Source organism: Dioscorea cayenensis, chromosome 4 (assembly GCF_009730915.1).
Source record: "Dioscorea cayenensis subsp. rotundata cultivar TDr96_F1 chromosome 4, TDr96_F1_v2_PseudoChromosome.rev07_lg8_w22 25.fasta, whole genome shotgun sequence".
Lineage (NCBI taxonomy): Eukaryota > Viridiplantae > Streptophyta > Magnoliopsida > Dioscoreales > Dioscoreaceae > Dioscorea > Dioscorea cayenensis.
The window spans coordinates 6,217,914-6,244,256 of record NC_052474.1 but is presented as its reverse complement, the minus strand read 5'-3'; the positions used below and the strand labels follow the sequence as shown (position 1 = coordinate 6,244,256).

Genomic DNA, 26,343 nt, shown 5'->3' with positions numbered 1-26,343 from the left:
CTCCTTAACCTATTTTTAGCATCATGTTGTCAGTAGATTGTTGTGATTTAAATATTTGTTTTTGCAGAAAAGCACCTGTCATTATTCATTTATGTCGCAGATAGATAACATACAAATACCTTAAAAATTTGAAAACCCCAATAATCTTTTGAATTTTACATATTTATTGGTTCTTAAAAATAAGAAAATGGAGGACTATTGATAAACATCAGACATTGAGCCATTAAAATCAAAAACATCACTCTGGCAAGAATACTTATAACATGCAATTGGCATTAAATTCTGCATACAATCACTACTTCTCAAAGATAATTTGAACCCAATGTGTGTGTCACTCTTACAAAATAACAGAAAAAAATAAACTACAACATAAGACAAGACTCACAGAGAAAGAGCAAGAATGATCAGCTGAGGTATTTTTACAGATCACAAAGAAGCAGCAGCAGCAGCAGCTGAGCAAAGAGTTTTCCGGTATTTTCTTCAGAGGTTATGAAAAATCAAAACATCGATAGCACATCAAGGAGGCAATGCTCATCTCCAGCAAGGTTTCATCAGGTCTACTTCTGTGCTTGAATTCTCTTGTCCCTTATTGGTAAGGGGATTGGCTTTTGGGCTTCATGTGGGTGTTCTGGTCCTTTGTATACTTTGAGATGGGTGAATAACTCTCTTCCGAGCTGCATGCAGAAGAAAAGGGAGTGAAAATTGATTCATTGTTGAAGGAGTTTTTTTTTTTTTGGTTCAAATCTTGAATTCAACTAAAAATTGAGATGCATAAACTCAGTGTTTCCAAATTGCAGAATGTTCAATGATGAGATGCAGTCTAGATATGCCCTTGTTCATGAAACCAAAGGTGGTTTCCAAGACATAATGCACAAATACCGACTTGAATGCAGCTGAAGAAAATATCATTATTGAGAAATAAAGGAAGGTGAAAGATTCCTAATTTGAGTTGAACCAGAAAACTGAATAAATGTAGAAGAACCTTGGCCAAGGTAGTATGATTCTCCAATTTTTTTTAACAGGGCCTTATTAGAAATTCATCCAGAAAAATGTTGTGCACTATTTCACAAGCCATTTGTGTCTCTAGACAGTAACACGCCATTTAAAATTGCAGAATTGAGCACTGGGAGTTCAGAGAAGATGAATCAGAAGATCATGAAGGTCAATAATGCTATCTCTAGGGCTGTTAACAAGCTGAGCTTAAGGAAACAAGAGACACCTCACACTTGGCTCAATGGTTTTTTCCCAAGATTGAAAGATCTGACGTCCTAAGGGATGGGTTCTAACTGCTTTGCATGTTATGACAAAATTCTATTTTGTACTTATATATGAAAAGTAAATCTAAAAACACCAAGCTATGCCAGATTATATCAAACTTGAAGGAGCCAACCTATACTCAAGCTTCGCTCAAAATTAATTCAAAAATTATTAAATGATCAATCTGAACTTTAGGAAGTTTCATATTGGTAGGGATGAATTAAAAATTCATGAAGGTTTGCAGCATCATCTCCAGGGCTGTAAACAAGCTGAACTCCAGGAAGCGAGTTCCAAGATTAAAATCCCCAACCTCCTATGGGAAGGGTTCTAAAGCAAAAAACTTTGCATATCATGACAATATTCTATTCTGCATGCCCAACTAGATCAAACTTAAATAATAAAAACTCCTCTCAAGCTTGGCATGAAATAATTTTGATTATTTCAAGCATAAATCAAGTAAGGCATGAGCTTCTTCCAAGTTACTCATTTAATTTACCAGCCCCTACATACATCCTACAGTGATGTCTGAACATACATGCTATTACTCCTGCATGCCAATTCATCAACAAGTAACATAACAGCAAGTAACATCTACTTACCCTTCCTTTAGGAAGCATACCACGAACAGCATGCTCGACGATTCTCTCTGGAATTCTCACCTGAAGCTGATCAAAAGTTTCGATCTTCATACCACCAGGCCTACCAGAATGCCTCCTGTAAAGCTTTTGAGTCCTCTTCTTTCCCGAAACCGCAACCTTCTCAGCATTCACCTTCATTCAAGCATTTCAACAAACACTTTAACTGCATGTAAATCTAAAAGCACAAAGAGACCATCAAAGATCAAAACTTTGAGCTCACTTACCACAATAACAAACGCACCCATGTCCACACTCGGAGTATAAGTCGCAAGGTTCTTCCCCCTTATATGGATAGCAATGGTGGAGGCTAATCTCCCAAGAATCTTATCCGTAGCATCGACTATATACCACGTTTTCTCCGACGTTATATGATCTGCCGCCTTGGGATACCAGGTCTTGTTCCAAATATCCTGGAAGAGATGCAAACTATGAGATTCGATTAGTACTACAAAACAATGATGATGAATTTGGAACTCAGAGCACCCAGGATTCTTACGGGGCCATTGATCTCGGACTCCTCGAACATGAAGCGCTGGTCTCTGGGAACCTGGACTCTTTGACAGCGGATTCGGAGATTGGGCTTTGCAGGCATGGGGAGAGGTCGGAAAGAGGATTTGGCGAGGGTGGCGCCGAGGAATGGAGTACGAGGGACCGTGGATGAGTGGGCGGAGGGGAGGTAGGCGGAGGAAGTGGGCATGGTGGCCGCCATTGCTCGGCCTTGAGGGGACGGTGATGGAGATCGAATGGGAGGGATGGAGAGCGGGAGGGATTTGGATAAGGTCACCGTCTGATTGGGTTACCACCCGGTGAGATTAGTAAGGTTACTGTAAGTGAATACTGATCCCGAGGCAATTGAAACATCAAGAGTAGTGATCTCGATGCATTCGAGTGTTGGTGCTGACATGCTGTCATGCGATTTTGGCTTTTGACTTGAATATTTTACGTTTGTTTTACCTCTCTGGGAAAACATTTGGATTATTTCTTAGATTTTTTTATAATTATTTTAGATCTAAAATGAAAAAATAACACTTTAAAAAACAAATAAATATACATTAATACGTATATATATATATATTTATATTTATATTTCATTTTTTCCTTTGTTTCTTCGGTAGTGGAGAGAGCAGCAATGACTATAATTTAAAAGAAGAAAGAAGTTGTAAAATCCCTCAGTAAAATCAAGTGGGAACAACATCTTTTTATTTCTAAGTTTTTCTCTGCTTAATAGAACAATTAGCGCCATTAACACCTTACAAGTAGATTAAAGAATCCTCCCAAGAACATCTACCATCAACTGTTAAAACTCCTGTTTATGAAGCACTCTGGTTTTATTGCATAAGATCACTCATCACCAGCCACAGTAAGTAAATCATCTCAGCAACTTAATTAAATTTGGAATAGTAAAGGTACCACCAAAACAGACTGATAAATTTACATAAATCTAGCAAGCTCTATAAATATATGCACAAAATCCGAAAATTTTTATGGCGAAGTTAGATCAACAAAACAAATATTCATGTGTATTATGGATGCAGTTGCTTGCCAGGCTTAAGTTTAGTATAGACCCATACGTGAAGAGGAACCAACTCATGAAGCTAACTTGGCATCATCAAATACCCCATCCTTTCAGAACCTCCTTCCGGTTTATATAATAATAGGCCATCATGGCCACCAAAATAACAAAAATGATCAGCCAAACATTCAAGCCTGTCCAAAACAATGATATGACAATCAGATCACACAAAAATATGGAAACCTTTTTCATCAACTGAAGAACCAGGGAACTGATGATCAAAATACCTTTTTTCGTTTTGCTCTCAACAGGTATCACACGTGCAGTCGAATCAAATGATGCTGATATCAAAAACCTGGAAAAATAAAAATAAAAATAAAATTTGAATCTGTTCTCCTCTTGGATATGGAGTTCATTTTTTTATGATGAAGTTATGCATAACAGTTAATAACCTTGAATCCTGGGAGAATACTACTGCAGTAACAATACCAAGGTGTGCTTTCCTGACCCTCATCTGCACCCCCATATTAGAGGAGTTGAGGATTAAAACATCTCCTTCAACTGTTCCACTGGAGATTTAACACATCAGAGGTTAATTTTTTGAAAATTTTCATATAATTCCCCGCATGGAATTGTAATACTACATTAACTTAATTAAAACATATACCGGTATAAATATATGCAAATAGCACCATCATTGCTTCAGAAAAATGGAATGTGAATCAGAAACGCAAACAGTATGAATTCCCATACATCAAAAAACTATCCTCAAAATGTTACATCAAAAAGTGTTCTAGATAGAACTAAAACAAAAGGAAAACAGAAATGGTGTCCTTAGATTTCTGATACGAAGTCATTCTGCATAAACTCATATTCCAACATGAACATAACCATTAAGGCTGAAATGATGCTGGTGATCCATCCATCATAAGTCTTGAAACTCTTGGTTGAAGTGTAAGAATTTTACATATAGGAAACATGTAATAGCCGATGAAGTTGGTAGCAAATTATAATTAAAATGTGAAAGGACAAAAGAGAGAAGTATGATCATACTGACACTGTAACAAAGCAACTGAACATTGTGGATGAAACAAGCCTGATGTATGAGCAACCATGAAAAAAATCTTACTTACATTGCAAGGAGTTTACCATCAGTTGAAACATTGAAAGCCGAAATTGCATCACGAATTATCTTTTTTGTACTAATTCTCTTCCAAGAGTCAGTGTTCCAAATTATTATTTTTCCATAGTCACCTGCATTTGCAGTTCTAACCAATGGATCAGCTTAATTATAAGAATTCGGAAAAAAAAAAAATTGCAAAAGTTTTTGGAATATTACCATGCATAGCAGTAATGTATAAGAGTTGAGTATTGTCAGCATGTCGACTGAACTTACAAAAGCCAAAGACTTCGCCCTGAACCATGCAAAAATCAGTGATAATGCTGACCTTATCTAACAAACTCTACTAATCAAGCACAGCGTATAGTCCTTGTCACCGCACTAATAAATCCAGAATATGGAAGCACTATATACTCAAAATCAGGAGGAAAAAAATGCTTACATCTTCCCGTGAAAGACTGGCTGCAATTTTTGAAGAAGTCAGATCCCATACTCTGCAAGGACCACTATTCCCCAAAGATACAAGAAATTTTGCATCAAAGCTGAAAAACAAAATGTAATTTACTAGAATGAGCAATATCAAAGAGATGCAGACAAGTTATATAACAGTAATCCATAATATATTACTAAACCAACTGTCCACCTGAAAGCCAAATCCTTAACAGTTGCATGAACATCAGTCTCATATAGAATTATTTCCATGCTTGGCCACTTGAAAACCCTCAAATGCCCATCCTGCATGAAGCAGATATCAAATCAAGTAAACCCTCCTGCTAATAGTAGTATGAAACCATATCTTAGAACATAGGAGCTTAAGGGGAGAACCCAAAAAACAGGAACAAAAGAAGCAGCAGAAACTAACCAGCACATACAAAACTGAAATGCTGTTCTTATATTATATCTCAATAGGATTTTCTCCAAAATTTCAGAAAACCCAACATTCATTAATTGAACAAGTAGCTTAAATTAGATTATGATGCCAGCACATCTTGAATGCCCTATATCATTTTCCATCATGCTCTTTAGCTTTTACATGGTCAGGCTCTCAATACCATGTCATCCATCTTACTGCAATTATGCTGTTTATATCTAGGTCCTCTTTATTTGCTTAATGACCCTTTTTTGTGACACACCCAGCACACACACACACACACACACATACACACACACACATACCAGTTCACATTTGGATCATTAAATGAATGAAACAAAAATTTGAAAGCCAACTACCTCACCACCAGCTGCAAGTATAGAACCCTCTGCATTAAATGCTAATGCCAACTGCAGTCCCACACCTTCCAACTTTGTTAACTTCTGCTCAGATGATTTCAGAGCCGGTTTATAAACTTTTTTATGTGGAAAATTCCACACAAACCACCTATAGGAAAATCAGATTCATAAAGTTGAGCAACTATAATAATGCCGCATATTTGTAAGGATTCAAAGAAGAATCAAAAGCATTATTCATTGAAGAATCACAAAGGTGCATTATCAATATCATGTCGTGCTGACCAAAACCAGATGAGCCCACAAAACTATAAAAAAACTAAAAACAAAAAAATTTCACAAGCAAGATTCTTGAACTGAACTGTGTTTAAATTCAGATAATGCTGTTAAAATTTTAAGATATTACTTAGGCACATAACACTGCAATTATGATGCCATATTTGATAATCATTTTAACCTAATACAGATTTGGAGTGCAATTAACAAATGAAGGTAATATGACATACATATCTACATGATAATTTCAAGATAACCACAGGTTCTGAGATTATTAATTTACAGTCTAAAATCTTTAAATAGAAATGCTCAAGTCTAAAATAAAAAACAACTCATTCTAACAAATTAAAGGGAATGCAAAGACATTTCCTTCCCTTATCAATGAAGACAAATTATTAGAAGATATATCATGTTCTATAATCCTTCATTGGCAAACATTGGAACAAGTGGTTTTAGATTGTTTGACCAAAATCAATTGACAGTTGCAAATCATTTGAACCAATGCTTTTGAACATGAATGCTCATGCAATCACAACAACTTGAGAAACAATAACATATTCATAATCACACTGTAATAAGCGTCATTGAATACTGGTGAATTCACTAGAAACAGTATGAAGTAAAGAAGTAACCACAAGTACAGTGAACTGAGCTTTGGGCAATGAGATTACTTTTGTCTCTGGATTGAGATACAAAACCTTTTCTTTCTTTCTCTCTAACCACAATCAAAACACACCCTAATTATGCAACAGAAAAGGGGGGATTCAAACCTGCAATCCTTTGGGAAGGCGCAGATGATGCCATCGCCCCGGGGGTGCACGGCCATCCGATAAGGCACGTTATCATCAGTAACAATCTTGGACACCTGAAACCCCAAAATCCATAAACACAAAAACCCAACCACTCCTCAACAATCCGAAGACGATGATGAGCAATTACCGGCTGATCAGAGAGAGATAAAGCGGGAACATCAAATCGGGAGAGGAGGAGAACATTGGGAATACCACTGTGTCCCTCCCCTCCGCCACCGCCCAAGACAGCAATCAGGCAGGGTTCTTCTCCTTGTTCTCGTGTTTCTTCTCCTTCTTCTTCCTCTCCTTCTGTGGGGGAGGGGGAGAGATGAGGGAGAGGAGCCCAGGCGGCGCAGTAGATGGGGAAGCCATAGGTCTTGCAGCTCGGAGGGATCTCTCGCCTTCCCTTTGCCATTCCACTCGAGGGGCGCTGCTTTGGCTTCGCTCGAGATCTATAGAAAATTTGGAATTCACTGCGTTGCTGTTTCCAAAGGGCCGAGTACTATTTTAGTATTTTTCCTGGGTTTTTATGTAAGATGGGATTTTTTTTAATTTTTTCATTGAACTCCCTGAAACTTTTAAATTTTAGATAACCTCTGACCTTTTTGATGCTTGAGGATGTTTTAGTAACTTGATTAATTTTATTAACTAGACAGATGAAAAGTTGATTGTAACCACCCTTGACCCTTCATAAGATTGTTTCTCTTTCCTCTCCGAGATTAATTGTGACCTAAATTAAGAATATGTAGAAAATTAAAGTTGAAGATAAAGTTATTGATTTATTCGTTAATATATTCCAAAATTATCTTTTCCCCACTTTATAATGTTCTTTTAACACAGGAATACAAGTCCATAAGGTGACAATCTCCACAAATCATATCATATATGTATATATATGAAGAAAATTCAATGAGTTAATCTCAAATGGGGAAGAATTCACTAGTATTGGGATCATGCATTTGGGAATATTCGATATCCCCAACCATACAACTTGATAAATTACAAGCTTATATGTTATAAAAAAAATAACTTTTTTATTATAAAAAAAAATAATTTTGTAAATGAATATATTTAATATTAATTTTAGAACACATTAATATTAATAAATATAAAAAATAATATTAATTAAATCAAAATATGATCAACTCTAATAAATTTTTTTTACTTCAACATAACATTTAAAAAATATTCCCTCAACCCTCCGTTCTTATCTCATTATTCTTATAATTTCAATGGACTCCTTTATGAGTTTTGAGAACAATTTTTGGGGGGAAAAGAATTGAAACTGAAGCTCTGGCAAATTCTGCAATTCTCAATGACATACCCAGGGAAATTTGATATCAAATAAAAAGTAAAAATGTAAGTAATTATATCTCGGCATGCCGAGAAATCATGCCTGGTTGGATTTACCCTTTAACCGCCCAAACTGAGGAAACACATGTCCACAATCCATGGTTAGACAAACGGACGCCTGTTTCTCTCTGGTGACAGTATAAGAAACGCATGCACCCACAAGTTCTTGACTTTCATATGAACTATAAACTGAGAAAATTTATGAGAACTTGGAAATTAACTCATATAAAAAAGAGGAAAAAAAAAACATAATTTTTATCTGCCTTATAGCTGCCTCTGATATCTGCAGTAAGGTTAGGTGGCTCAACTTTCATGCAAATAATAAAAATTGGTCGAAACAGTGGAAATTCCTGAACGTCACCAGTACTTTACCTCTGATGTCTTCCGTGTTCTTGAGGATGATTAATGTCCTTTGGTGCAAAAGATCAGTTGAGTGGAATTGATGTAGAACAAAAGTGAAGTGGAGATGTGCAGTGCTGAGGCAAGCTTTATTATTTTCTTGAGCTCCCACACCTTCCATGTTGAAGCGGAAGTTGTTATCTACTTATCTCAGAGACATGAGATAAACCAAGACTCCGAAACTCTTCCTCATATGCTAGGAATCCTTTCTTCATGTACTTCACAGATGCCTTGTTGCATTTTTCTCAGTATTTGATTACCATATGTTGCCTATGTGAGAATTGAATTTGTAAGCCTTATGTGAAGAGGGCAAGCTTTCCAGGTCAGCTGTATTGATAAGTTATTGTTTTGTCATTTTGATTACTGAAGCCAACCCCCAATTATGAGCTGCTGCATCACAATGGCTAATATGCTGCCGATTGAGATGTTTATCACATTGACGGCATCATTGTTCAGCTACAAAAATTTTAAAAAAAAATATTTAAAAAAAAGAGAAAAAAAAAAGAAAAAGAAAAAAGAAAAAGGTGCATGATTTCTATTATCTTCAGAGAGTTAAAAATCAATAATCAAACAAAAAATAACCACTGAAGTAGTGCATAACCAGGTTAGAGTAACACAAATTTAAAGAAAAAATGCATCAGTTTAACTCATTGAATTGCAATAACACTAACCTCAATCTGAATAAAAACTGTACAGAAGAAATTCCAATTCCTAGCATTGAGGTTCAATAAGACAGAACTAGTATTAACTGTCAAATTAACCTACACCACCATAAGGAATCAAGAAGAAAAGCAAGTTTTCGACTTAGCTGTCCAACCAGTTGTTTGCCATTATTTTATTTCACAAACTGATTCATTTGCGGTCTTTGGTGTACAAATTCTCACTTAATCTTTACATGGTTTCACTGCCTAGAACTCTCACTACAGCTAGCGCTAAATTGGGCTTGAAGTATACTAACAGTCGTTTGGAGCGCCTCATGGACACATGCCCTTTATCATTATCCATGTTATGGTGCCTAGCATGCTCAAGTTTAAGGTGCAGCAGAGAACATGAAAATGCTCAATCTCATTTTGGCCTTGGTTCTGAGTTCTAATTTTTGGAAGACTACCACCTATAATCCTTTCACTTTTGGTGATGTTTGGTTATCCCTTCCTGTGGATCTAGGCCCTCATGAACCGACCAGGCAATTTTTATGTATTTCCAGTTGGTTGTCCGTCCACTTTTTCTTTACTTTTCTCAATCTGCATGGTGTGAAAACCACATGAACCTGTGGATCTAGGCCCTCATGAACCGACCAGACAATTTTTATGTATTTCCAGTTGGTTGTCCGTCCACTCTTTCTTTACTTTTCTCAATCTGTATGGTGTGAAAAACTCATGAACCTCTTTGTCATGACAATCATTCCCACCACATCCTGTTGGTACATATTCACAATCTTTACCCTGAACTTTGATAGACAAAGACAATATTGGACGCCCAAGTGTAATTAGCATCTTGTTGTATCAGTCACCATCTATACAATTTAAAACCAATAATCTGTAATGTCGCAACAAAATCTTTTCATTTAGCAGTTTTTAGCAGATCAAGACATAATGACCTTCAACGATTTATAAATCCTAGCTATGAAACAATACTCATTGAAACAACCTTTCACTTGATTTCTTATATTAGATGAAAAAAAATATTAGTATGAAAAGAAAAACACATGTGCACACACACAAGAAAACATACAAACAAATAGTGAATTGATGGTTGAAGTAGCTACTCACCCAGCTAAAACCATCCTTTCCTTGCAGTAACGCACCAATCATACTTTCACCAAAATTAGCAATCTGGGATGCCACAACACAAATAGCAGCTTGTGGTACATCTACCTGTACCAACAAGAAATTGTGAAAATAATATTATCTGAAAGGGAGTGTGCACATAGGATCATTGTCCAGGTTAGTATTGGTCAAGTTAAATGTGGTCATCAAAAAGGGGTTATATTGGTGGACAGCAATAGCAATAATTCATATCTTTGAAAGTGCGAGTTACTTGAGCTACTTGCAAGGGTTTAAGAAACGTAGCCCATTGATAATAGGATTATAGAATTATCCAATCATGTAAAATGAAACAGAATGTTGTGAAGAAGAGTTCCAAAATCACAAAATCTCCAGCAAAACCATTCAGCTTTATATTAGGATTTAAATCAGGTATTACATCTTATACTATTAATGAAGATAAGAAGAGTGTAGATGAAAACATAACCTGATGACAGGGCTAAAGCTCGTGATACCCTTCAAATAATTTCATGATGATAAGAATGGCCTAACAAAGTACAACATTGGGAGCCTGAGAAGTCATCTCCCCTGGTTCTGGAACTAGGGAATACCATGATTTTAACCTATCATATTTTGACAAGTGTTTTATATGATATTAATTTTTTATTCTATTATGATTTGATGACATGTGTTAGATTTTAATAGATTGGAACCAAAGAATACCCTAGTTTCAGAACCAGGGGAGATGGCTTCGGAGTCTGAGCCTATTAGGATATGCAAAGCAAAGTTTATTTAAAAAAAAAAAAAGAGAGAGAAACAACAACAGTAGTCAGGCAAATTGCATGAGTACTCTAATCTAATCTTGGCCTGACAAATGGTAACATATATTAACTACAAAATAATGGTTGTCCAGATCCAAATGGTGCTAGTGTTGAAATTTACATCCCACGAATCATGTGTATTTAAACAACAACAACAACAACACCAGTAGTCGGGCAAATGGCATGGGTACTCTAATCTTAGGGTGACAAATGGTAACATTTAACCAACTACAAAATAATGATTGTCCAGATCCAAATGGTGCTAGTGCTGAAATTTACATCCCACTAAAGTTGTGTAGCTATAATACTTGAAAAGAAAGAAGATACAAGAGGCAGAAGGCTTGCTAAACTGGACAATGGGCAAAGGTAAATGAAGCTTTCATTAGAAAAGCATGAATTTAGAAGCAGAATTACTGATTAATTTCATAGAGTCAACGGTTTGTTATGTAACCCATTGAGGGCAGATGGATGACACATAATAAGGTTATATAGGAAGTAAAGCAACTCGGTGTTTCAACTTTTTCTTAACTTTTGAATAGGCAATTAAATCTGGTAGATTCAAGCCAAACTTCATTCTAAGGCTGTTACCAGCTATAAACAAGCCTTGCTTCACAGGTGATGACACTGCAGAAACAGCTACTGTTTGGTAGGTGTTAGACTTTAGCTGAGACTAGCTTATTATAGCTACTATTTAAAGGTTTTAACCCGCTTAGGCTGGCCTATTAATTTATAAGAGCCTAGTCCAACCAACATGATTGATGTATTTAGCAGAACAGTTTTAGAGTGATAACAAATCAACAAAAAACCCAATAGAAAATTAAACCAAATCCATACATAGCAGACTGAGTGCTATTTAATTCTAGAGATGTAAAAGCCTCAACCAGTCAACTACCAAAAATGAGTACTTCCTCAAATATGGCTAACTTATGTATGTTTGACACCAAAACCCCAAATTCAAAATCAGCATATAACAGTTGCTTATTCAAGAGACAAGGATATACTACCTCCCATTAGAATATAGCTTCAAAGAGCATGCTTGAAATACCCTTTTTCCTGGCTCCTATTAACTACAGTAGAATTTATTTTGGCATGGTCGGTTTCACATGAGAATTACATTTAGCTTCTTATAAACAATGTATACATGTAAGACTCACGGACAAAATGAATGACTCTGATATTAGGGCCATTATTACTAGTAATATTACATATATACCCACACTTGTGTAATCTTTTATAACTGATCATCAATACATTGAATCTATCTTATCTTTCCTCCACATGGTACTAGAGCCCTAAAGGGTAACACCAAATCATGATCCTCACGCCGCTTGCCGGCCGACCTCCGTCCAAGGCTCCTCTGATACCGGCAACATCACCGCCCGCACCGAAGTCGCCATCATCAACCGAGATTTGGCCATCTACAACAAAGATCCGGCCTCATCCTTGCCTTCCATTCTCTCATTTTCTTGAGATCCGGCTATTCACAACAGAGATCCGGCGATATACACCATTGACATAGATCCGGTCATCTACAACCGAGATCCGGCCATTTACTCCGGCCATCTACGCCGACGCTGTCAATTTTCACCAGTGGAAGTAGGGTTTGAAACCCTAATTTTAACATAATAACAATAATAACAAAGGTATCATCCATGTTTACCAATTTCAATTTATTTCTCTATTCCCATCCACGTTTACCAATTTCATTTTATTTCTTTCTATTCCAGTTTTATGTTTTTCCTTGTTCAAAACATTTAAGTCTTCATTAAGATGACAAATATATATCAAGTTCATGTACCGCAATTGTACTACCACCATGTCTAATCTTCAAAAACAGTGTTTCCACCATTGTCTCTTTAATTTCTCCTATCCTCTCCACTTCATAGGATCAACAACATTCACTCATTGCCATCAATATCAATCTGTTGGGATTTGTTGATGGCACACATCCTTGTCCGTCTACTATTGTTGCAAGTTCTGATTCAACTACACCTATATCTAATCCGGCTTTTGCACTCTGGGTTCATCAAGATCAATTGCTTCTGAATGCCATCATTGGATCAGTCTTTCCTACCTAAATACCATTTATTGCATCATCTTCCTCTACACGTGATGCTTGGAAAACCTTGGAAAAAACCTATGCCTCCCCATCTCATGGTTGTATTATGGAACTTCGCAGTCGTCTTGCTAACCTCTCGCAGGACACTCAGACGATTACTGTCTATATGCAGAACATCAAAACCTGTATTGACTCACTTGCTCTTATGAACAAGTCCGTTGACTTTGATGATCTATCGATTCGCATTCTAGATGGACTTGATCCAGCATACTCCAATCTGCCTCATGCTCTTCAAGTTCAAGATTCACCTCTTGAGTTCAAGGAACTATTTAAAATCCTGCTTAACTATGAAGCTCACTTAAGACTTCTGAATCCTCAACTAGTTTCACCTGTCACAGCTAGACTTTTGAATCCTTAACAGGTTGCTCCCGCCACAGCTTTCACTACTTCTACCAGGTCACCACGCCCCAAACCTTCGTGCTCTAGATTCCAACATAGACCCACTTAGACTCCTCGACCTTAATTCCATGGGTCATCGCTGCTAGGTGCGACTTCATCATTTCGCTCACCAGTACAGTGGGGGACTCACCCACCTACTGCATCACCTGCATCCACATCGCGGAGATATCTTAGTAAGTGTCAGATATTGTTAGAAGCTTGATTCACCAACTGACAACTTTGTATAAGTAATCACAGCCTAAACCTCATGTATATCAAGGGAAAATTACAAAACTTGGAAGTAGAGAACTCTAAACATAAAACCCTTTCATTCTAACTAAAAAACAATTTATGAAAAACAGTAAAGAGACTTGAACCGCTTAACCACACTGAGTCACACCCATACGTGTCAAAACCTGGCACCTTGAACCACTTAACCAGCACTTGCCTCAAACATAAACTAAACCAACGGATCCTCTAATCTCCACCATCCATTACTCTTGCTCTCTTTCATCTAATTTGCCTCGAACTTGATCCATATCTGCTAATGATCTTCATCTCCACCATCCATTCAATCTTCTCTCAGACCAACAACAAACTTAACCAAATTTCAAACATTTTAAGTTACCATTCTACCCTCTATTCATAACACACTTCAGGTTCACAGAACACCAAAAACAGATACCTTACAACCTCTCAGAACATCAACTGATCTTCATTCAACTCTCTCTCTCTCTTGACTTCAATCAGGAATCAACAATTTCCCCCATTGATTGAAACTTGCAAACTCCCAAGTCTTCTCTGAATTGCCAGAGTTTATGAACACTTAACCATTTAGTAAAGATATCAGCAATCTGTGCATCTGTACTGCAATAGCCCACATTTACTTCTTTATTTGCCACCAAATCTCAGATGTAATGCAATTTAACATCCAAATGTTTGGTTCTACCATGGAGAACTGGATCCTTAGCTATTGTTATGCACGATTTATTATCACACCACATCTGAATTGGCTCCAAATACTTCACACCACAATCAATTAAGATTTTTTTCATCCACACTCCATGACAGTAAGCTGCACACAATGCCCCATATTCAGCTTCAGAAGTTGATAAAGCTACACTTGCCTGTTTTTTTTATGACCAACATACTGCACCTAATCCCAAATTAAAAACAAACCCGGATGTATCCTTCCTATCTTGCACATCTCCACACCAATCATTGTCTGCAAAGCCTTCCAACTTCAATTGAATTCCACTATTATACTGAATGCCAAAGTCTAATTCCAGCTAAGTACCTCAACACTTGTTTAGCTGCCCAAAACTGAATTTTTGTAGGGTAAGTCATAAACCTTGAAAGCAAATTCACTGTAAACACAATATCTTATCTGATGTGGGTTAAGTTAAATACAGTAACTTTCCAATCAAACTATTGTAGATTGTTACATTTGTAGATTCTGAATTTTCATTCAATTGCAATCTTGTACCTTGACTCATAGGAATTGAAATTGCTTTACATCCTTGCATGTTAAATTGCTTCAACACATCTTCTATATACTTTTTCTGTGATAGATGAACTCCCAAATCATTCTGCTTTATTTCAAAACCTAGAAAGTAAGACATAAGCCCCAAGTCATTCACTTCAAACTCCTGCTTCATATTTTCTCTGAATTTATTCACTACCTGTAATGATGACCCCATATAAATTAGATCATCCATATAAACACAAACCAGCAGGATGTCTTCATTCTTCTCAAGTTTCTTATCTACTGATAAAATCCTTATTGTATCAATTCGGGCAATTGGAGAAAAAACTTCCTCATAATCAATACCAAATTCTTGAGTATACCCTTTTGCAACAAGCCTAGCTTTGTATTTCTCCACTTCTCCATTGGGTTATATTAAGTCTTATACATCCACTTTAGACCAATAACCTTCTTCTCTGGTAGTAACCTACATAATTCCCAAGTTTCATTCTTTTAAATTGAATGAATTTCTTCTGCCATAGCTTTCTTCCAATGTATTGATTTTTCTGCTTCTTCAAAAGTCCCAAGATCTGACAATAACAATGCAAAGCTACAGCTCTCATAAATTTCTCTTAAAGTCCTAACCTTTTGTGATGGTGACTCATCTACACCAGAATACTTTTCCTACTCAACATGTCTGCTTAGAGAATTATTTGAAGAACTGCTCCGATTTCTATCAGCATGCATATTTTCTAAACTATTCCCATTTCCTGCACTGCCAGACTGTCTATTTTCTATATTTCTGGGATCTTCTACATTAGTTGTTTTACTTATAAATAGGGATGGCAATAGGGTCGGATCGGATGCGGGTTTTACCATACCCGTACCGTACTTACTACCCCGCTAGTATACCCGAACCCGAACACGAACCTGACGGGTTTTAATAACCCCAACCCACACCCGCACCCGATGGGTAATCGGGTACCCGCGGGTAATTGTAATTTTTTTATAAAATAAAATAAAATTATTATAAAATTACAAAACTAAACAAAGAGGAAAAATAAAAAACCCTAAATTGTTAAGTTGTAGAACATATTAGTATATATATATGTATATATATTATATAAATATTTTAGTAATTTTAATTTCGGGTCGGATTCGGGTTCGAGTATGGGTCGGGTATTAGAATTCTCATACTTGCACTCGTACCCATTTCGTACAAGTCGGGTTTTACCTGAACCAAACCCGAAACCTGGTCAAATCTGATTTTACCCGTCAAACTCGGGTCGGGTTTGGGTATTATTGTCATCCCTACTTGTAAAACAATTTTTTGAATTGAAGCTTTATTACTAGACCGCTGCCAAACTTCATTTTCCACAAATTTAACATCTATGCTCACTATTACTTTCCCAGTGTCAGGTACAAAAATTCTGTAAGCTTTAGTTTCCTTGCAATAACCTACAAACACTTCTTTCACAGCTCTACTGTCCCATTTCTGCACATTCTGACTTGGTTAATGAGCAAATGCCACACATCCAAAGATTTTGAGATGTGATACACTTGGTTTTACTCCAAACCATACCTCATGTGGTGTTTTCTTATAAACAGCATAAGTTTAAGATACATTTGATACATAAGTTACAGTTAAACTGCATCTGCCCAAAACCTATTTGGTAACCCACTAACATGTAGCATACTCCTTGCTTTCTCTACCAAAGTTCTGTTTTTTCTCTCAGCAACTCCAATTTGTTGAGTATATAGGGTTGTTAATTCATGTTTAATGCCCATTTGATCACACAACCTATTAAACTCCCTAGACAGAAATTCTCCACCCCTATCTGTCCTTAGGATTTTTAACTTCTTACTAGATTACCTTTCTACTAATGTAAGAAAATTCTTAAACAAGTAAATACCTCATACTTGAATTTCAAAACATAAACCCAACTCATCCTTGAATGGTCATCCACAAACAATAGAAAGTATTTGCTACCTCCATTAGACTCAATCTGCATAGGACCACACACATCTGCATGCACTAGATGTAATTTTTGTTTTGCTCTCCAATACCTGCCAGCTTTAAAAGCAGTCTTGTTAATTTTCCAAACATAGCCTTCACAACGTTGTACTTTATTCACACCTAAAAGCCCAGTTACCATGTTCTATTCATGTAACATCTGCAGACCTTGGAAATTTAAATGTGCATATCTTTTTTCCCACTAACCTACCACATCTTCACCTTTTACAATTGCATTTGTCTACTCAATTGTAGAAAACTCCACTGGAAACAAATTATTCCTTTTTTCTAAATTTCCATCACCACAACACCATTTTTTTGCATTCTCTATTTTACACACAAATCTGCTGAAATTCACATCATATCCACTCTCAAGTAATTTCCCTACACTGAGTAAATTATGTGCTAAAGATGGCACAAACTGAACTCCATGAATTAGTTTCATCTCCCCATGAACATTCATTAAGACAGACCCCTTGCTAAGCACATCTACTTCCTTATCATCACCCAGCCTTACTTTTTGTCTCATATTTTCATCTAATTGATAAAACAACTCCCTTTTTACTATCATGTGATTGGAAGTCCCACTATCTAGCAACCAAATTGAAGAATTCTCAACATATTCACTAGCCTCTTCATTGTGTACCATAAACAAACTGCCATATTCATTGGAATAATTACTAAAAGAACTAGACCCTCATCAACATTTCTGCCTTGAGAATAAAAATGTGACTGATAATGGCCAAATTTCTTACACTTGAAACATTGAACATTTTGTAACTCACCTCTTCCAAACCTCTGTCCACCAAGCTGCCTCTGACCTCTCACAAATATGCCAAATGGTCTTATACCTCTTCTCCCTGATTACCATGAATTAAAACCAGTATCAAATTGCCGTCTTGACTAATTCTTCCCACCAACACTGCCACCTCTTTGACGATGAAAAACTTCCTTTTCCTCTGCAATTTCTTCCGCTACCTCTAAAGCAATTTCTACCACTACTAGCTCCATCCCTCGTAACAAAAGCTTTATCCACATGCTTCTCAATAAACTAATTGAATTTTGCCTCATGTGCTTACAAGAAACTACTCAAATCATCTATAGTTTTGAAATATCCCTTGCCTCTTCAATTGATGTAACCATATGCACAAATCTTGAAGACAAACTCCTCATAACCTTTGAAACCACCTCTTCATCCATCAAATCATACCCCATACATCTAATCTAATTAACAATAGCCAAAACTCTAATAATGTACTCTTGAATTGCTTCTTCTTCTTTCATTTGTAATAACTCAAACTTTTGTCTCAGTGTTTGCTTTCTCACATAAATCTTGGATGTACCTTGATTTTCATTCTTGATATGTTCCTATACTTCTTTAGTTGTATTAAACCTCACAATCCAATGGAAAATTGTTTCAACCACAACATGTTGGAGTAAAAACAGCTTTGCCATCATCTTTTTCACTCTCTATCATCTTGACTTCAGGCTCATCTTTAACTACATCCTCTTCAATAATTTTCCATAGGTTTTGAGATCTAAAAAAAGTCTTCATCTATGACTCCAATATTCATACCCTTTACCTTTAAACACAGGTATACTTAAGTAAGAGATTTTAGGAGTAGATAAAGAGCTTGAAGCCATTAATTCACTGTTTTCTCTTCAATAAACAATCCTTTGAGCTGACTACCTTCACACCCCACGTCTTCAACTTCACCACCACACTCAAACTACTTCCACAGCTTCACAACTCCAAATTTTGACAACTAAACCTCAACACCAACTCATTGCTTCCATATAGCAACACAACAAAACCTCTCAATTGGAACTGAAAACACACTCTGAAGTGGCTCTGATACCATTGCTAGAAGCCTGATTCACCAACTGACAACTTTGTCGAAGTAATCATAGCCTAAAACCTCATGAATATTAAGAGAAAATTCAAAACTTGGAAGTAGAGACCTTTAAACATAAAACTCTTTCATTCAAATTAAAAAACAATTCAGAAAAACAGTAAAAAGACTTGAACAGCTGAACCACACTGAGTCACACCTATACGTGTCAAAACTTGGCGCCTTGAACCGCTTAGCCAGCACTTGCCTCTAATCTCCACCGTCCATTACTCTTCTTCATCTAACTTGCCTCGACCTTGATCCATATCTACTCATGATCTTCATCTTCACCATCCATTCAATCTTCTCTCAAACCAACAACAAACTTAACCAAATTTCAAACACTTGAAGTTACCATTCTACCCTCTATTCACAACACATACTACAGTTTTACTGAACACCAGAAACAAGTACCTTACAACCTCTCATAACATCACCTGATCTTTATTCAGCTCTCTCTCTCTTGACTTCAATCAGGAATCAACAGATATGTGGCACAGTTGGTTACTCTGCTCGTCAATGTTCATTTATGCCATAGTCTGTCTGGGCTTCTCTACCTCACACTCCAAGTCGCCCGCCAACGCGGTCTCAGCCACAAGCTAACACAGCTACTTATTCTTTGCCCGTTACTTCATCCGACTGGGTACTTAACTCTAGTGCTTCCCATCACATCACCAATAACTTGAACACTCTCTTTGCATTATCCATATTCTGGCCCTGCCAGCGTAGTACTTGGTGATGGTACATGTTTTTCCATCGCTCACTCTTTGCCACTATATACTTACCCATCTCTTCTTTAACACTTATTTTGGATAAAGTTTTGCATGTTCTAGCTATGTCTATGAATATACTTTCGGTTTCTGCCTTGTGTGCTACTAATGATGTAACTATTGCATTTTATTATCACTGCTTTCAAGTGCAGGACCGTCGCAAAGGGACAATTATGTCAATAGGTTAGCGCCATGATGGCGTTCTTCTTTACCCCAAATCATCTTTACTCTCCTCCACCAGCCAGTGTTCAGCTTTGTCATCTGTAGTATCGTCTTCCTCCCTTTTGACATGGCACAATCGTTTAGGGTATCCTTCAATTAAAATTCTTAAGAAAATGTTGTCTATGTTTAATGTTTCTTTTCCTCAGTTTGCTTTCAAAACTTTTCTTGTTCTTTTTGCAATATTAATAAAAGTCACAAGCTTTCATTTGCTTCGTCTTCTATTACTTTTGTTGCTCCTCTTGATGTTATTTACTCTGATGTTTGGACTTCACCTATTCTTTCTGTTGATTGCTATAAATACTGTCATTTTTGTGGAACAGTTTATCAAATATATTTGGTTTTATGCCCTCCAAAACAAATCTAAAGCTTACTTTGTTTTTGTTACCTTTAAATCTCTTGTTGAAAATTATTTCTCTTTCACCATTAATTCCTTGTTTGCAGACAATGGAGGAGAATATGTAGCTCTTTGTTCATTCCTTTCCACTAATGGCAACAGTCATCTCACCACTCCATATACACCTGAACACAATGGCTACTCTGAACGTCGCCATCGACACATAGTTGAAACCGTCCTTGCGCTATTTCATCGTGCCTCTTTCTGAAAAAATTTTGGTCCTATGCATTTGCCACAGTTGTGTATCTCATTAATCGGATGTCCAAGGAGAATCTATCCTTTTTATCCCTCTTCCAAAAGCTCTTCAACAAATAGGTGTTGTCCACCAAATTTCGAGTCTTTGGTTGTCTTTGTTTTCCGTGGTTACGTCCTCACAGTTCTCACAAACTATCTCCTCGGTCTAACCCGTGTTTCTTTCTTCATTATTCTCTCACTTAGAATGCTTTTCTATGCCTTGATCTTTCTGATCATAGGGTTTTTGTTTCTAGATATGTTCAGTTTATTGAAAATGAGTTCTCATATCCATCTTACCAATCCTCGTCCTGCTCCAACCCGGACTCACTACTAAATGCTACATCATGGCTTCTCTGACCACAATTGTCTTCGTATGACTGTTTGGCACCATGTGATTCGACACTTCATTCTTCAGTCACATCACAAGTGGAATCGAACTGGATGCTAAGTGTGCCTTATCTGATGTTTCCCCGGACACTATCATTGCTTCTATGGCTTCTCATACTCTTGGAGCCCGTTGCTTGGAGCCCAAAGTCTCTTATCCTGGGAATACTCATCCTATGATCACCAGACTCAACTCCATATTGAAGCCTAATCCCAAATATGGTCTAGTTTCTGATGAAACTGAGCCTTTCACTGTCTCCCAAGTGATGCAAAATCCACTGTGGGTATAGGCCATGCATGATGAGTATCAAGCCCTTCTTTGGAATCACACTTGGGACCTTGTTTCTCCATATCCAAATCAGAATCTTGTTGGCAACAAATAGGTCTTCCGTATTAAACGCCATCCCGATGGCTCCATTGATAAATACAAGGCCTGACTAGTTGCAAAAGGATTTCATCAGCGTCCTGGAATCAACTTTCATGAGACCTTCAGTCCGGTTGTCAATCCTGTTACCATCCGTACAATCCTCTCCATTGCCCTACACTATCAGTGACCTCTTAAACAACTGAATGTCAATAATGCATTCCTTAACGGGCATCTTACTAAAGAGGTGCTTATGGTACAACCATAAGGTATGATTGATCCCCAACTTCCTCATCATGCGTGCCGCATATGCAAAGTCCTCTATGGCCTTAAACATGTTCCTCGTGCTTAGTATAATGAACTGATGGGTTTTCTTCACACTATTGATTTTGTTGCCTCTCGGGCTAACACGCCACTGTTTATTTTCATTCAAAATCATAGCATCATCTATTTTATGGTACATGTGGATGATCTTATTATTACAAGCGGTGATTTATACTTAGTAGACTACATAATCCACGAGTTGAATGCCAAGTTTTGTATCAAGGATATTGGCACTCTTAGCTACTTCTGTGGTATTGAAGTTCTTCCCACTGCCACTATTTTACTTCAAACTCGGCACAAGTACCTTGTTGATCTACTTATGCGTCATAATATGCTTGATTCCAAACAAGTTTCTACACCTCTTACTATTGGTACTTCATTATCCATATTTGATGGATCTCTAGCTATTGATCCCACTCGTTTTCGACAGGTCATTAGTGGTCTTTAATATCTTCGCATGACTCGCCTGGACATTTCCTATGCTGTGAATAAACTTTCTCAGTTCATGCATGCTTCATCTAAAACTCATTGGGGTGCTATAAGCGTCTTCTTCGATATCTCAATGGCACTTGAAACCTTGGGATTCACTTGTTATCTGAACACACCTCTTACACTTCCTAGTTATTCGAATGTTGATTGGGCTGGTAATCCTAATGATCGTACCTCTACTAGAGCTTATGTTATGTTTCTTGGTGTCAATCCCGTTTCCTGACGCTCTTCCACTGAGGTTGAGTACCGTGCTATTATTGTTGTTGCTGTTGAGTTACATTAAATTCAATCATTACTGAGCTTCAGATCCCTGTGTCATAAGTGCCTACTATCTACTCAAATAATCTTGGGGCTACTTATTTGTGTGCTAATCCAATCTTCCATACTAGGATGAACCATCTGCCCATTGATTACCACTTTGTTCGTGACTTTGTTCAGTCCTCAACACTTCGCATTGTTCATGTTTCTTCTGCTAATCAACTTGCAGGTGTTCTCACCAAGCCTATTCCGTGGCCTAAGCTAACTACTTGTTGTCACAAGATTGGTGTTACAGAAAGTACACATCTTGAAGTGTGTATTAGGGCCATTATTACTAGTAATATTACATATATACCCACACTTGTAATCTTTTATAACTGATCATCAATACATTAAATCTATCTTTATCTTTCCTCCACATCTGATATCTCTTTGATGATGAGACTTCTGTGAGATGTAAACGCTAAGGCAAAGCTCATGGTGACAACAATGTGATGATGGAAGCCTTCCTATTGTAGATTATAGATTAAACTTGGGATCTCGACATATAGAGCTGGCCTAAGATGTCCAATTTTTTCCCATAACTCCCAATCTATGCATGATTTTGAAACTCAAATGAACTCAAAAGGAAAATAGTTTGGCGACTGTTGTGAAGAGTATGAATGATGGTTGATCAAAACATAATATAACATTGTGTGGCAATCAAAAGATTGGTGTGTGCCATGTACCTATAGTTGTTAAACCATCCAATGTGTTTGAATTTTTCATCAGCACTTAGAGATGCTAATTGCTAAGGTCCAATCACAATATCAAATGCCAATTAATTCACATCAGAAATTGAGCAAGTCGAACCTCGAACTTGAGACAAGCAAACAACCAAGTAGCAAACACTTTAATTAAATTCTAATATTAGTCAACTCATTTGTGATGCTTTCACAGTTTTGAGTTGTGAAACACAAATATATATATATTCAAGGTAAGCCAAATATACTATTTGACTACTAATCAACGGCAAATAGAATTACATTGTGTTGAAATTCTGTTCCTAAAAGAGGAGAGTTTTTTGTAAGCCCAAAAACATCCACAGTTTATAATTTTGACCATAATTTCCCCAACATTTTGTTCAGATCAGATCTCAGAAAGAACTACTTTATTCATTCAATGTCACACGCTCACAAAGCATTTTCTGGTAATCAGACCACTAGCTGCAAGGATTACAAAATAGGGTATAATTGCGGACCAAGCAGTGGCTTTGCATATCAATAATCAGACAATAATCAGAACTACACAACTTTGTTTGATAATTACTCAGATAACCCAACAACTATTCTCTTATGCTTAGACAGAAGAACAGGGTAATGCTAAACAAAACAAAAACAAAAGCAAAAACAATAAACAATACAAAGAACAATCATTTAGAGGCATATCAAAGAAGGAAAACTTGCCTCTCCCATGAAATAACCAATACTTGCAAGAAGAACCGCAGCTAATAGTCCAGCAACGGTCCCTTCAGCACTAACTGCACCTTCTGTGCCCCTGGGGACTACCTTAAAGTTTGTCACAAGATACCTATTCACAAATCACCGCAAAAGGAACACTTAGAAACTACAGAACACTGAAATAGATGTCAAGCTATAATCATAGACAAAACAAGAGCCATACGTCGTCTTCCCATACGCCTTGCCGATCTCACTCGAAACAGTATCGCTTAACTTCGTACAAAAGCTAGCAACAAAGCCAAGTTTCCAAAGCTGCGCATAAGCGACTCCTCCAACACCATACACCGAAAGAAGAGCACAAACACAACCAGCAGCACTAGAACCTATAACACTTCCCGGTCCCCTTCTTCCTCTCCTCTTTTCCGCCACTCCCATCGCTTCCTTCTGAGAAATCTTCACCTTCGTCGCCACCGTGCCCTGCGCGCACATTCACCAAAAGTCAACAACACGAAAGAAACTAATCAAGAAGAGGGGTTAACTCACGATGATGAAGTAGGCAGCGACGAGGAGGAAGCCAGGAGGGCCGAAAGCCCTCCAAGTCAAGGTGCCAAGCAAGAAGGAAGCGCCGATGCCGGGGAAGGAGAGGCCGGAGACGAGGAGCGGAGATCCGAGCAAGAAAATGAGGGCGTTACTGGCAATGGCTGACGACCAGGTCGGTGGAGAGGTGCGGAGGAGATCGAGGACGGAGGCTTGGATCGCCATGAGATTATGGGATGAGAGGGCTCTGGGAAGCATCCGAGGAGCCCTAGATCGAGGAGCAACGGATGAGGAGAGGGGATTGAGAAGGGGAAGAGAAGGGGGAACCTTGGGGAGGGCGGAGAGACGGAGGATGGAGGAGATCGCCATTGGAAGATGCTCGTCGGTGCTACGGATGTGAGCTTTATTTTATTTTTTTATTATTATATTATATTTATTTTACTTATTTTAGGTTTTATTTTGGGATTTTGGGAAGGGAAGTGATGGGCTGGAATGAGAGTGCCGGGAATCCAAAGTACACGTGGCAGTGTTGGATCTTGGATTCCCGCCATTTTTTGGCGGGATTTGGATTAACTATTAATGCCGGGAAAAATCATCGATTGGAACTTGAATTAAATCAATAAAATGATTAAAGTATGAGAATTTGTTAGATGAGTGGACACATGGCGGGATGAGGATGGGAAATATCTCTCCACTGGCTCCCTCATTTTAATAATTTTATTAATATAAAATAATATTTATCAGTCAAAACTAATTTTAACAAGATGAAAGACTATTCTTTCACAAAACTTTTTTTAAAATAAATAATAATGTCGTTTTCTCAGTGATGCATAAAATCCACGTCCCTTCAATTTTCATGGAGTGTTAATTAATTTCGAAGTTTGGAATATATATATATATATAAATCTACCTTCTGATCAAGTTGTTTAATTGCTTCAACTTTCACAAGATAGAATTAAGTCAACCACTAAAGACATTATAGTTTTGGGTTACTTTATTCTTTTACAACCATAAACATGATCTTCAACAAAACTTTCTCACTTTTGTTTATATATATATATATATATTAGTTTATATTATCTTAGTAGATATTTGAGATATCATATTGATACTTACAACAAAGATTATCCATACAACCTTAATAAAAACCAAATACTTAAATACAAATCTCAACATTTTTAAATTTTATAGGTAATGGTTATTATCTTTTATATTTCATCTATATACGCACACTTCTATTTGTAGCATTCATTTACTTGATATTGAATATTTCAGCTAGCAATACCAACCATTTTCTAGCGTTGAAACTACTTAAAGTTCAAATATAAAAATGTAGGTAGAGAATGCAAAAAACCATCCTTAGTATCCTTCTAACATTTTTGGCAGTGTCAATTATATGAATTATGTTTTGTATGTGATATTTGATTTCACTTTGACTAACTTCTTTATTTACTTCTTTTGGGCTTGGAGGTATGAGTACAAGAACACATATTTCATGGTCTATAGCGTTGTTGTGTTAACTCAGAGAGAGAGAGAGAGAGAGAGAGAGAGAGAAGAAGAAGAAGAAGAAGAAGAAAAAACAAGAACAGTTGATAGGATTATAATGTATGCGACAAATATACAATTTATTTGAATTTAAAGTTTGTATTATATTCTGGAGCTATATGGTCTCGTTTGATACGCGAAAAAATGAAGAATATGACAATACAAACTCTCTTGTCTCTTATTTGATTAATAAATGTATTTAGGATACAACATAACAATATGTTTGAGTACAACACAAGCTAGGAAAAAAAATTGTCCTACAAAAACTACAATACAAGTTTCAAGTTATGGGATAGCACAATAAAAATCAATTTTGCTCAACTTCAAATACAAAAATTACAATAATTAACTAAAAAC

At 36.9% G+C, this 26,343-nt stretch overlaps 3 protein-coding genes across 6 annotated transcripts; all 3 read right to left on the bottom strand.

Moving 5' to 3' along the window:
* Positions 1–253: 253 nt before the first annotated feature.
* Positions 254–2,661, bottom strand: LOC120258291 (50S ribosomal protein L13, chloroplastic). The gene is made up of 4 exons (XM_039265652.1): positions 2,392–2,661; positions 2,120–2,305; positions 1,857–2,027; positions 254–674 (listed from the first exon to the last, which is right to left on the bottom strand). Exons 1-4 carry the CDS (start codon positions 2,602–2,604, stop codon positions 558–560), a joined length of 687 nt encoding a protein of 228 aa, XP_039121586.1. The 5' UTR covers positions 2,605–2,661; the 3' UTR covers positions 254–557.
* A 595-nt stretch (positions 2,662–3,256) lies between these two features.
* Positions 3,257–7,304, bottom strand: LOC120258284 (SEC12-like protein 2). The gene is made up of 10 exons (XM_039265645.1): positions 6,971–7,304; positions 6,802–6,896; positions 5,759–5,906; positions 5,172–5,263; positions 4,971–5,070; positions 4,748–4,823; positions 4,542–4,662; positions 3,861–3,977; positions 3,696–3,763; positions 3,257–3,602 (listed from the first exon to the last, which is right to left on the bottom strand). The coding sequence occupies exons 1-10, from the start codon at positions 7,235–7,237 to the stop codon at positions 3,505–3,507; spliced, it is 1,182 nt and encodes a 393-aa protein (XP_039121579.1). The 5' UTR covers positions 7,238–7,304; the 3' UTR covers positions 3,257–3,504.
* Positions 7,305–8,101: 797 nt separating this feature from the next.
* On the bottom strand, positions 8,102–24,860 carry LOC120258287 (protein VTE6, chloroplastic). 4 transcript variants are annotated; one of them, XR_005535969.1, is made up of 6 exons: positions 24,448–24,860; positions 24,128–24,381; positions 23,911–24,034; positions 10,344–10,448; positions 8,548–9,030; positions 8,102–8,357 (listed from the first exon to the last, which is right to left on the bottom strand). XR_005535969.1 is itself a non-coding variant. In XM_039265648.1 (5 exons), exons 1-5 carry the CDS (start codon positions 24,808–24,810, stop codon positions 8,935–8,937), a joined length of 942 nt encoding a protein of 313 aa, XP_039121582.1. In that variant the 5' UTR covers positions 24,811–24,860; the 3' UTR covers positions 8,366–8,934. The 4 variants fall into 4 exon arrangements, 2 of the variants coding, with proteins under 2 accessions (XP_039121582.1, XP_039121583.1); XM_039265648.1 differs by lacking the exon at positions 8,102–8,357 and having other exon boundaries at positions 8,366–9,030; XR_005535970.1 differs by lacking the exons at positions 8,102–8,357; positions 8,548–9,030 and adding an exon at positions 13,607–13,822 and having other exon boundaries at positions 10,369–10,448.
* Between the last annotated feature and the right edge of the window lie 1,483 nt (positions 24,861–26,343).